Below are 12,500 nucleotides of genomic sequence, written 5' to 3' on the forward strand. Positions count from 1 at the left end.
GTTGTCACAGGTCCAGTGTCTGGACAACCAGAACGTCAACTCACGCGTCAGCGAGAGCAAGCCGGAGTTCTTCTACAGCGAGGACCAGAGACTGGCGCTGGAAGCCCTCATCTCCTCGGGCCGAGATGGTTTTATGGACTCCGTCCACGAGAAGGGCATCCGGGAGTTCCTCTCAGAGCCGGAGCTCGAATGGCTCGCGCGCACAGCCGAGGCCTACCGTCCCGGGTTCGAACATCCCCTGCAAAAGGCCGAGGTGGCCGCCGGACCTGGGAACCTCACCCCGGGGTCCGTGGACGACGCGCTATCTCTGCAGTACTGGCCGGACCTGTCCGAGGCCTCGGTGGCCGAGCTGGATCTGGGCTGGCCCGATTCGATCAACTACCGTGGGATCACGCGCGTGGCCGTGCACACGCAACCCCCGATCGAGGGACACACGCACATCAAGGAGGTGGTGCGCAAAACGATTGCAGCGGCCTCGAAGGTAGGCACGCTGCACGCGCAACAAGTCAGATATGATGACAATATTGTTATGCAATTAAAAGTGTGAAGTTAAGCGTCCTGACCTCATCTTACATTAATATCCCTAGTTATTGTTGGCTATTACTCACATCATCATCAACTATTAAAAGTATTGGTCAATTGTGGCAATTTTATTTTTGAACTGTGCAGAAATCTTCTACCACTCTTCTAATTTAATTGTAATATTCCCATTCATGTGCCGTCCAAGGTTTATTCCAGACCTTTCGAGTTGACCAGTAGCTATTTACTTTGGGGGGGGGGGTTATTAAAGAAGCAGGTACATCGACAGGGTATCCCTGCTATTCCTGTTTAACGTCCTCAATAGGTCTATATGCAGACCAACAGTACGCAAGGTTCAAACAAAACCTGCTTTAGTTTGTTCCCTGATAAAAGCACTCTGCGAGCCAACACCAGCCAGAGAGTCCATGAAAAGCGTCCTTTTATACGAGAAAGAAACATGACCACGTCTTATCACCTCAGATCGGTGTTATGTGCCCTCCCTTCATTCTAACCAAGAGGAACCAACAATGGACCAGGCACATTGTAGCACCTACAATGCATCTCCTGTAGCTAGGCTCCACTCACTGACCAACCAGAAGCTTCCGGCTCCTTTGCTGCTCGACATGCAGGCCAGAGGGCCAGGGGTGTTTAATGAGTGTCCCTCCGTCACCCTGGGCACACAGCCTTCCCTTAACACCCTTCTTCCCCCCCTCTCCCCCCCCCCCCCCCGTCCACTCTCTTGTCTCAGCGGCCCACAAAGCACACTGCTGTTCGCAGCAGTGTGTCGTATTTTTGACAGAACAGTTATTCATGGTGCACCATGCATAATTGTCTTGAAGACATTTGTCATTTGTTACTCAGACCCGGCAGGCGATCAGACTTAGATTCCAGTGGTAATAATACAGTTGAATTCAACTTCAGCTATGAAGCTGAACTATGTCAGAACTAGTACAGTTGAATTGCAGTGATTGATTAGTACAGTACTGCATCGATAGCTAAATCGCTGATGCAGGTTATTGTCACGGTCTGGTAGGGCTGCTCGATTATTGAAAATTCTTAATCACCCTTATTTTGGTCAATCTTGAAATCAAGATTATTGAAACGATTATTTTTGGAGGTTGAAAACATGATGTGTTTATCCAGCATGTCTCTCTCAAAAACATTTTTGTAACTGAGAACTTAGAAATTTCGCCTTAAAAAAGTACACAAAATGGTCCAAAAGAAGATGTTCAAATCTAAAAGAATGTACAGATATGTATCCAGCTGCACTTTCTATAAAACATAAAAAATTACAGTTACAAAAGAACAATGGAGGAGAGACCTTTGAGTGAAAGTTTAAAGGAGATTCCTAGGTAATGGAGAAGTGTCGGGACAGATGCGGTTGCAATGAACAACTTGTATAACGTCTGGGCCTGAGGTAATTTAATTCATTTAACAACATCTTAGAACCACATCAACTTCCAATCAAGTTGCGTGCTACGCTTTCTTTCTGCTTAACTCTATCCCTCAAATGGATCACTGATTCAGATTTAATTGTATTGTTGGAAGTGCATCCACCAACTCATGACATGCGCCCGAAAGACCAGCAGTAGCAACAGCAGTTGCAATTTTCCTGATATGCTATGTGCTTGTGTGTGTGTTTGCGTTTCTATGTGTGTGTCCAGGTGATTGCTGTGGTGATGGATGCGTTCACAGACGTGGATATCTTCCGGGACATGTTGGACGCCAGCTTCAAGCGTAAAATCCCTGTTTACATCATCCTCGACCACGCAGCTGTCCCCAGTTTCCTGGCCATGTGCAGCCGAGCTGATATGCATCGAGGGCACCTAAAGGTACACACGCACACACACACACACGCCTGTACATACACACACACACACACACACACACACACACACACACACACACACACACACACAAAAACGCACAGGCCTGTACACCCACGCTAAATACAGCTGTTATGTTCCAGTGTGATCATAGATAAATGAGAGGAAGGACCGCCCAGTTTTGAAAAACACAGACATAATATTGTTCCCTCCGCCTTCTCTCTGGAAAAAAAGCTGATTTTCTACTTGCAGATCAAAGAGGCTGGTTAAGTGGGTAAAAATAACTGCAGTTTTATCCCAAAGCCATGCAATTTGTAATTTCCAGCGAAAAGTAAGCCAGAGGGCTGACTCCTGTGGATCCTTCCGTTTTTCAGTTTACACCTTCATTAAATGTATATTTAGCCGGCGCTTTCACCAAAAGCGACTTACAATAAGTACACTTGTCAGAAGAATCTGTCAGTACAGGAAGGATGTTCATAGAACAAGTGTCAAGCACCTACAATTGCTAGGTTAACTCATTCCCCGTATTCAACCACCAGTGCCGGTACGTACAAACATACAATACGTGCGTACAATAAGTGCCAGGACGTACAGGCATACAATACGTGCGTAAGGGAGGTGTTTTTAGGAGAGTAAGGGAGGCGGTGGGGGGGGTAAGGAGGGAGGCAGTGCAGAGTCCTCATGTACCTGAAGTGAATCTTCCAGTAACAACCCCTATCATCTGGGTCACAGTGAAGTTAAGTGGATTAAGGCCCACATAAGGTCGTTGATTGTTTACAACGCAGAAAATTAGACATTACCGCATCAACATGCTCCCACACGTTCACAGACACACACACGCATGAAATGGGACAGAGATTTCCGTTTAATCTCTTTCACATTTCCCGTCTAATCCCAGAGTCTAAACCCAGTCCTTCTCTTCCCTCTCGTCTCTCTGCGCAGGCCCCATTAGCATTGGGGGAAATAACTTTTCCCCCACGCAATAATGCGGCTTATACACCACACCTTGATCACAGGGCATAAGACAAATACCACAGGGTGTGTCGGGCCCACATAAGCACACACAGGTCGTCAACGTGTTTAAGCCTGCGTGATCGCTCAACAGGGGGGGTATTGTAGCAGCTGGGTGGTTGACAAAGAAGCGTATTCATTCTCCTAATTTAGGATTCACACTTTTTATTGACATTAACAGAAACTCCTTTCTTTCTGCATCCATGTCCGGTGTGTCTGTGTCTTTGTATGTGTGTGTGTGTGTGTGTGTGTGTTTGCGTCTTTGTGTGTCTGTGTGTGTGTGTTTGCGCGCGGGTGTTAGTATGTGTGTGTGTGTGTGTCTGTGTGTTTGTGTGTGTGTGTTCGTATGTGTGTGAGTGTGTGTTTGCGTCTGTGTGTGTGTGTATGTGTGTGTGTGTGTGTGTGTGTGCGTTCGTATGTGTGTCTCTGTGTTCACGTGTGTGTCTTTGCAGAACCTGCGTGTGCGTTGCTGTGGCGGCGTGGAGTTCCACACCCGCGTGGCCCAGAAGGTGTGCGGCTCTCTGAACCAGCGTTTCCTCCTGGTGGACGGGGACAGAGCCATCTCGGGCTCCTACAGGTGGGTACATCCAGTCCTGCTGCCTGGGCACCGTCCAGCACGGTACGATTTAAGTGCAGGAGGAATTCCTATCGGTTGATATCCAGTTCCAGTTACTGGTTTATTAAAAGACGCCTTGTAGTGAAACCCTGCTGTCGTTTACTATAAATCCTTCCCTCCCACCTACTTTCCTTTTATATTCACTTTCCTTTCTGAAAGCCAACCGCAAAAGATCCTTAAAACAAGTTATATATGTTAATGATATAGTAGAACCGAGCTGCGGCACACTTTTATAAATAATTGACTGGCCTTATTTGTTGCTTCTTCTACGACGATGCAAGATTGATGGAGTCGACTGTGACTTCATCAAGCCTAATGTAATGTATATTCTTATCGCTCTTTAAGGTTTAATGTGTAAAACGATACAGAACGAGCGCTTCTAGGCACGGCACGGGATGTACCTTTCCTTCATCGCACAACCAGGCCAACAAGTCCTTCAAAGGTTGAAAGGAGAATTGACCTATAACTTAGAAATGAGCACGGGGGGGAATGCATGTCGTTACAAGAGAACAATGGAGGAGAGACCTTTGAGCGATAGTTTAAAGGAGATTCCTAGGTAATGGAGAAGTGTCGGGACAGATGCGGTTGCAATGAACAACTTGTATAACGTCTGGGCCTGAGGTAATTTAATTCATTAAACAACATCGTAGAACCACATCAACTTCCAATCAAGTTGCGTGCTACGCTTTCTTGCTGCTTAACTCTACCTCTCAAATCGATCACTGATTCAGATTCTTCAGTTAATTACTTGTTACTTGTTACTTGTTATGTTGATTTCCCTGTTCAGCACTTTGTACTCCTGTTCAACAGTAAATACGCAGACATAACCAGCGCCGTATGTTGACATCCCTCTCTTGTTGTTGTTGTTGTTGTTGTCGTTTCCCCAAGCTACACATGGCTGTCCTCCCGACTGGACCGTAACCTCATCACGGTGATCACCGGCCAGGTGGTGGAGACCTTTGACCAGCAGTTCCGCGACCTCTACCTGACCTCCAGGGGGGTCTCCCTCAGCAAGGTCCCCTTCGGAGAGGAACCCGCCCCCGACCCGGTCCTCTACTCGGCCCCGGTGCCCGTCTCCGCCGCGGTGGCCCGCAAGCTCATCAACCCCAAGTACGCCCTGGTGACCGGCGGCAAGCACGCCAGCCCCGGCTCCTCTGACCAGAACTCCAGCAACAAGACGGCCTCCAAGAACCCCTTGGGGCTGATCATGCTGAAGGGGCGCATCAGGGAGGAGGTGGAGGCCCCCCCGCTGCACCCCGGACTGGCCCACCTGGAGAAGGCCTACATGATCAACTACCTGCCCACCTGGCCCGAGCCGGACCCGCCCCGCGACGTGATCGGCTTCATCAACATCCGGGATGACAAGCGGGCCCACCAGGTGCATCTGCAGCGGTCCGAGATGTTCGAGACCAGCCAGGCCATACGCTTCAGCTCGCCCTTCACCCCCAACCCCGAGCCCGAGCTGGCGGCCCCGGCCGTGCCCCGCACCGACCTGGGGCCCTTTCAGACTCATGACGTCCCCGCTGCCCCGACGGAGCCCGGCGTGCGGCCCGTGGCGGAGCCGACGCACGGCCCGCCCGACCCGGAGCCCGCCGATCAGATAGATGCCGTCGCGCCGCCCCCCGCGGACACCGCCCCGCCCCGAGGAAAGCCCCCGTCCAGGGACCCTTCGCCCCCGAGGGCATCGGAAGCCGAGGACCATTCAGACAGTTTGTCGTCGATAGAGGCCTCCGAACCGGCCGCGGAGGAGCCCACGGACGCCGCTGTGGTGACGCCCCCCGTCCCCAAACCGCGGACGCTGCAGCTGGTCATAGAGCAGCCCCACCCCTCGGCGCCGTCCAGCCTGCCCCAGATCAGCCTGGTGAGGAAGATCCACATACCGGAGATCAACGCGCAGCAGGCGGCGGACGAGTCGTCGGCGGGGGCCCGCGGCCGCCTCGTGTCCCACCGCGGGGAGAAGGACAGCGCCGACGGCAGCCAGGACAGCACCAAGGTGATGTGCGACGACCCGCCCGCCCACGAGAACCCCTCCAGCGTCTCCACCGCGTCGGAGGGGGAGGAGTTCTACGAGTGCAACCCGTCGGAGCCCGGCGACGGCCTGACCAACGGCGGCACCACGGGGTCCGGCCACGGCGGTCGCCACGGCGACGGGCTCAACGTCATGGCCCGCTTCTCCCAGAGCATGCTGGACCTGCGTCCTCCCAGCAAGCAGGAGGACGGGCGCTCCCTGATTCAGCAGTCGCAGCTGCTCCGCAGGGGGTCGCAGCAGTCGCCCGGCAGACACATAGGGCAGGTGAGACGAGGCCGTCTGACCTGTGCAACGATGTCATTGATACGGGGAGGAGCGGGCGGTTGTGTCTCGTCTGGCTCTATTTGAGTTGGTTGTCTGGTAACGAGGTGAACATGAGTCATCCGCATGCGAGTGGTAAACATTATGATCGGATCGCAGGAAGGTGTAACTGTCTGTCTTTTGTAAACTGGTAATTGCGGTTCGGCTGTTTCTTGGAAATGGTATAGGGGGTTTTCTTTCTGCCACAAACAGACATGTGTACATACGTACATGCACGCACGCAGGCAGGCGGGCAGAAAGGCACATACGAATGCACGCACACACGCACTGACACACGCACATACACAAGCACACACACACACCTTCATCGTTTAAATCTTCATCCTAATCCTTCTCTTTCTTGTCTCGCACATACGCACATTAGTATTACGTATGTATGCGTGTATGCACGTATGCACACACGCATATCTACATGCATACATACATGTACACACAAATGCATACATACACACACACACATACCTGGATATAGGGCTCTGCTTATCATGCCAGGGAGGATGATGAAGATGAAGGGTAGCAACTTCAGATAGCCCGCAAGGATCGACGCTCCCTTCACATGGCTCATGTTCTTGGCAGACAAGGATCGTTGCACAATCACCTACACACACACAAACAAACAAACAAACAAACAAACACACCCCGTCATCCTTCAATCCCTCATCCTAATCCTTCTCTTCCTCATCTCCACACAGTTGTTCCAGTCCTCAAGGTCACCAGGTCGGGGGCCAAAGGTCATCGTGGCCAAACCAGGAAGCCACCACAGGCCGGGGAACTCCTCGACCCGTGTGATCGGAGGGCATCGTTACTGGCAGGGTCTAGGGCAGCAAACGCATGTGGACAGTGACCGCGCGCGAGCAAGCCGGTCGCCACGACGACACAGCCCCGGCTACAGGAAGGAAGGCAACGCCGGCTCCACGGCGCAGGCGACGCCTTCCAACCCCACGGGGTTACTGGGGGTCTCCTTCTCAAAGCTGGGACACCTGAAGCACCTGAAGACGCGGGCCGGAGGGGTCCAGAAAAAGGCCTCTTATAGCTAGAGCGAGGTCCAGAAGGAAGCCTCTCATAGTTGGAGCAAGGGCCAGCTCCACGGGACAAAATGATATCATCGCCGGGATCAATCTCGGATTGAATGTGAATGAATTTGACTTTAAGGACACGGTGACTCAATCAATATTATTACATAGGAGGATCTTATCTGTCTCTGGGCGTGTGGTTGTAAGCATGCGATGCAAACGTGTCAATAGTTTCTGAACCATGACCGTGGTTGTTAACACAGAGCCAGGAAACCTGTTTATTATTTGCTTGATGTTGATTGGTTACTGGAGCTATGGAGGCTGTGTTATTCAAACTGCCTCTGAACTCATGTGGTGTGTTGACTTGACGCGTGTCTAATCGCATCGAGCTGGCAGAATGAAAAAAAAAAAACATGTTGACAGGGGGGAGGGGGACAAAGAGTGAACATACTGTACTGTAAATAAAAACATGCCATTGTTAAGTGTAGCTCTTCTTTGAAATCAAAAGATTAAAAAAAACACGCGCTGCATTTGTATAGACAACACAAATGCAAGTTCCCACATTGTTGTCCATTCTGAACCCTGTGTGTGTGTGTGTGTGTGTCTGTGTGTGTCTCTGTGCGTGTGTACCTGGTCCGTACACCAGTACCAGGTGGCTAGTATAGTGAGCCCCAGGGTCATGCCGGGCCAGGGCAGGTCCCCGGTGGTGGCGTCCCTGAACAGGTGCATGGCGTCCTCCCGGGGCAGGTGGCAGGTGCTGTTGGGGATGATCTTGCTGGGGATGGCCAGGCTGTACACCTTCTCCAGGTTACTGTAGCCCCCGATCTCGTTAAACGCTGTGGACGACACACACACACACACACACACACACACACACGCACACACATACACACAGTGTTCATTAGGAACATGTTTTCTTTGTGACTCATTTGATTAGGGTGAACACTGAAAAATAAGGGTACATTAATGACAATTAACATTTGTTAACACGTTTAAGTAATGCATTAATAAGCATTATTATATATCATTAGCATAGGGTAAGAGGTATGGCTAGGGTTAGTTAGTAAGGGTAAACCCCTAACCCTATTAAATAATGTATAAATGAACACCTTGGTTTTAACAGTAACACCATTACTAAACAGCAACACCATTCATCAATAATTACTAGACTAGATTACCTTACTGTTGATAAACTGTCAGTTAATATTAAACTGAAAAGAACTTTGATTAAAGTTGATTGAATTGAACTAACGCCCCCTTATTGTAAAGGGTTACACGTGATCTACTAGCTAAGGAGGATCCCAGGCTGGCCTACCAGTGATAGTGAGGATGATGGCTCCTACAAGCATGATCACTGTCTGCAGGGTGTCGGTGTAGATGACAGCCGCCAGCCCCCCTGAAGACACCACATGGGAGGAAGTGTGGAAAGGTACGCTGGAATATTACCTCCATCAAAATGATGTACATCAGAATTATTTACATGCACCTTGGATTCAGATTTGATATTTTGTGCCCTTGTGCCTCCACGTGTCCTTTTATCTGTATGTGGGATTAGACGTCTTTGTGTGTTTGTACGCATGTGTGTGTGCTAGTGTGCTTGCATGTGTGTGTGTGTGTATGTGTGTGCGTGTGTGATAACCCATGTGTGTTTGCAATGCATGCATGCTTATGTGCATTATTCCATGCATTTGTGTGTTTGTGTGTATGTACGAGTGTGTGTGTGTGTGTGTACCTGCGATAGTGTAGAGAGCCGTGACAACAAGCATGAGGATGGTAGAGAGGTAGAGGTTCCATCCCAGACACACCTGGACGAACAGAGCTCCAGAGTACAGGTCGGTCTGGAGACACACACACTCTCCGTCAGCCTCACAGGGACACAACAAACTAGGACCAAACGATAACCTTTATTCAAAGATAACTGGGGCTGTTGTTCCTCTGCACTAGAAAACATGAGCAACAGATACATCAATTACTAAAGTGGGACATTCCCGAGCTCCAGATTTGACAAAAAAGTTATTGCATTGCACCTGGAAAGAGGCCATGTGTGTGTGTGTGTGTGTGTGTGTGTGTGTGTGTGTGTGTGTGTGTGTGTGTGTGTGTGTGTGTGTGTGTGTGTGTGTGTGTGCCTGTGTGCATGTGTGTGTGTGTGTGTGTGTGTGTGTGTGTGTGTGTGTGTGTGTGAGTGAAGGGGTGTGTCGGTGTGTTAAGGATGTTAGGGTGGAGTTTTGATTGCAGCATGATAGAGGCCTACCTGAACAACAGGCCCTCACCAGATACAGGCTACAAGTGGGAGCGTGTAATCATTTTATACGTGGAGGCCTGGGGCTTGTGCACTGTCCAGTCACTAGAGGTCTGACTGAGAATCACAGCTTTTCCTTTTCAAGTGGACGCTTGAAACACACATATTTATCTTATCGTTGGTGTTCGGTTCATATAAAGGACTGCCCTCTGGTGAAATGGCTACATGCTGAGGCCTGTTCCAACTGTGACACCTGTCAAGATGGGGCCCTGGTATTTTCATGGATATTAGGGGGCCTGATAGAAGTATAAATGTGTGTGTGTGTGTGTGTGTGTGTGTGTGTGTGTGTGTGTGTGTGTGTGTGTGTGTGTGTGTGTGTGTGTGTGTGTGTGTGTGTGTGTGTGTGTGTGTGTGTGTGTGTGTGTGTGTGTGTGTGTGTGTGTGTGTGTCTTACTAATATCCTGGTAAAAATGGACAATATTTACCCTGTGTATAAGGGTTTGTGTGTGTGTGTGTGTGTGTGTGTGTGTGGGGGGGGGGGGGGTACCTGTGTGTGCGTGTGTGTGTGTGTGTGTGAGTGCGTGTGTGTGTTTGTTGGTGTCCTACTGATATCTTGGTGAAGATGGACAGCATTAAAGACAGCACTGCCAGGTAGGTTCGGATCCTCTCTCCTCCAAAACGACGTCCCAGGTACTCTGGCATCGTTACAATCTGAACACACACATCAGCAATGTTTGGGGCCTTTCACAGGTTTACGTTTATGTCTGTGTTCATGACTTACCCCCCTAGTCAGTAAATTAGGACAAAAAGAATGATGAGAAATTCCACAATTGAGCTAAAGTAATGGCTACAGTTAAAGTGTTAGCTAAGTTATTTTGCTACGTGTTAAGTGTATAAATATAGCAAACACTATATCAAGCACTCGAGCGTGGGTATTTTATTGCAGCGTCAGCATTTAAAATAACCACATAACTGTGTGTGTGTGTGTGTGTGTGTGTGTGTGTGTGTGTGTGTGTGTGTGTGTGTGTGTGTGTGTGTGTGTGTGTGTGTGTGTGTGTGTGTGTGTGTGTGTGTGTGTGTGTGTGTGTGTGTGTGTGCGCGTGTTTTGTAGCACCCTGTTGTGGAATTTTCATGGTGTCTAACGAGAACTGTTTCTTGGCACGACAATGGACTTGATGATTATAACAGACTTGACGGGCACACACACGTCCTCCACCCACACCCCTGGTATTTTGCACGTGTGTATGTACTGTATGTGGGTTTGCGTGTGTCCATCGGTACATATTCACATACATGTGCATTTAAAAATATATATTTCCAAAGAAAATGTGTGTGCGCTTGTTTGTGTATTGTGTGCTTACTAACCCCTGAGGCAACGTAGACGGGGACAAACACCCAGGCCAGAGCCAGTAATACATAGGTGGCCTGAAAGGATGAAAGGACACGAAAGGATTTCATGAGATGAGGTACAACATGGATCTCAGGCTCGGACATATTTTGGTCAAACTGCTGCCACATCTGTTTCTAATGAATTCCTCAAGCATAGCTCTTCTACCACTGTAAACGGCAAGTGGCCTGAGCCAGAGCCTCTTCACAGAGAGCTGTGCTGCCCCCTGTTGGTAATCGTCGGCATTGCAACTTTGGTGAACGTCAAAGCTATAATGGGAATATGAGGAATTGTTTGTGTACATACATGTATTAATCAATAAAAGCTTAGTCCAGATATCTAATGTATCTATATAGTGTGTGTTCATATACTCATGAGTCCATACTTACATTCCATTCAAAGCCTGCTACAGCAATGCCTCCAGCAGCTCCAGTACCAGCCAGGCCAATAAACAGACCCGAGCCTTCTGAACTAGCGAACAAGGATGCTCCGATCTACTCCCACGCACGCGCACGCACGCACGCGCATACACACACACACACACACACACACACACACACACACACACACACACACACACACACACACACACACACACACACACACACACACACACACACACACACACACACACACACACAAATGTACATTCTCTACTAGTTACTATTTAATGTTTACTATTTAAAATGTATTATTTGCATTACTATAACATACAGTGAATCAATTTGGAATCATTTCGGGTTAGGCATCCATCTCAAGAAAATTGTCTCAAGTCCAGACATAAAGTCGACCCAGTATAACTTCCCTCCCTCACTACACACATATACAGTCATATTCTGACAGAAAATCAACAATCTTAAGGTGTTAAACCACACAATATCCATCCATACACTATCAATACATTCTCATTCACGGTAAAGACCACTTAACGACTTGCCACTTACTCCATACGCAATATCTACATCACCTCATTCTGGCCTAACACTGCCTTGACACAGATAGACTTGAGTAGACATCAAGACAGACAATAACCACTCACCGGCCACCATGCCATGTCCCGTCCTGCCAGGAAATATCCACTCAGGGTGTTCCTGCTCACCCTGCATGAAGACTAAGCATGGAACAGGATCATTTTCACCCTCTCAGAGACACAGACACACACACACACACACACACACACACACACACACACACACACACACACACACACACACACACACACACACACACACACACACACACACACACACACACACACACACACACACACACTTACATGCAACTTACAGTTGAGACTGAGTCAAGTTAACAAAGAATATTACACAAGGTTAGTGCAATTTCCTTCAAGTCAAGTGCACAGTAGACAGCCGGGAAATAAAAGACGTGCATTGCCCATCACTTTCACACTGCCTCATTGATGGAAAACATTCTCCCAGGAGTGTGTGTATACATGCACGCACATATTCATTACTCTACACTTACCCAGATGCCCACAGCAAGGTTCAGGAGGAAGTAGGTTGCAACGACGATGATGTCGGA

At 49.0% G+C, this 12,500-nt stretch overlaps 2 protein-coding genes across 2 annotated transcripts in view; one reads left to right on the forward strand and one right to left on the reverse strand.

Annotated features, from left to right (window-relative positions):
* LOC130379546 (protein FAM83G) overlaps window positions 1-8,806 on the forward strand; it is a 9,618-nt gene extending 812 nt beyond the window's left edge. The window contains exons 1-5 of the mRNA XM_056586460.1: window positions 1-481; window positions 2,184-2,351; window positions 3,809-3,933; window positions 4,861-6,265; window positions 7,015-8,806. The exon at window positions 1-481 is cut by the window's left edge and continues 812 nt beyond it. Coding sequence (XP_056442435.1) covers window positions 1-481; window positions 2,184-2,351; window positions 3,809-3,933; window positions 4,861-6,265; window positions 7,015-7,359 — 2,524 coding nt within the window. The 3' untranslated portion in view covers window positions 7,360-8,806. The remainder of the gene's footprint in view (window positions 482-2,183; window positions 2,352-3,808; window positions 3,934-4,860; window positions 6,266-7,014) is intronic.
* slc5a10 (solute carrier family 5 member 10) overlaps window positions 1-12,500 on the reverse strand; it is a 23,192-nt gene that overhangs the window by 10,151 nt on the left and 541 nt on the right. Inside the window, exons 1-9 of the mRNA XM_056586497.1 lie at window positions 12,444-12,500; window positions 12,001-12,072; window positions 11,351-11,455; window positions 10,940-10,999; window positions 10,181-10,285; window positions 9,068-9,173; window positions 8,651-8,731; window positions 7,966-8,171; window positions 6,785-6,920 (exon numbers count right to left, since the gene is read on the reverse strand). The exon at window positions 12,444-12,500 is cut by the window's right edge and continues 541 nt beyond it. Coding sequence (XP_056442472.1) covers window positions 6,785-6,920; window positions 7,966-8,171; window positions 8,651-8,731; window positions 9,068-9,173; window positions 10,181-10,285; window positions 10,940-10,999; window positions 11,351-11,455; window positions 12,001-12,072; window positions 12,444-12,500 — 928 coding nt within the window. The remainder of the gene's footprint in view (window positions 1-6,784; window positions 6,921-7,965; window positions 8,172-8,650; window positions 8,732-9,067; window positions 9,174-10,180; window positions 10,286-10,939; window positions 11,000-11,350; window positions 11,456-12,000; window positions 12,073-12,443) is intronic.

This window comes from Gadus chalcogrammus, chromosome 3, assembly GCF_026213295.1.
Source record: "Gadus chalcogrammus isolate NIFS_2021 chromosome 3, NIFS_Gcha_1.0, whole genome shotgun sequence".
Classification (NCBI taxonomy): Eukaryota; Metazoa; Chordata; class Actinopteri; order Gadiformes; family Gadidae; genus Gadus; species Gadus chalcogrammus.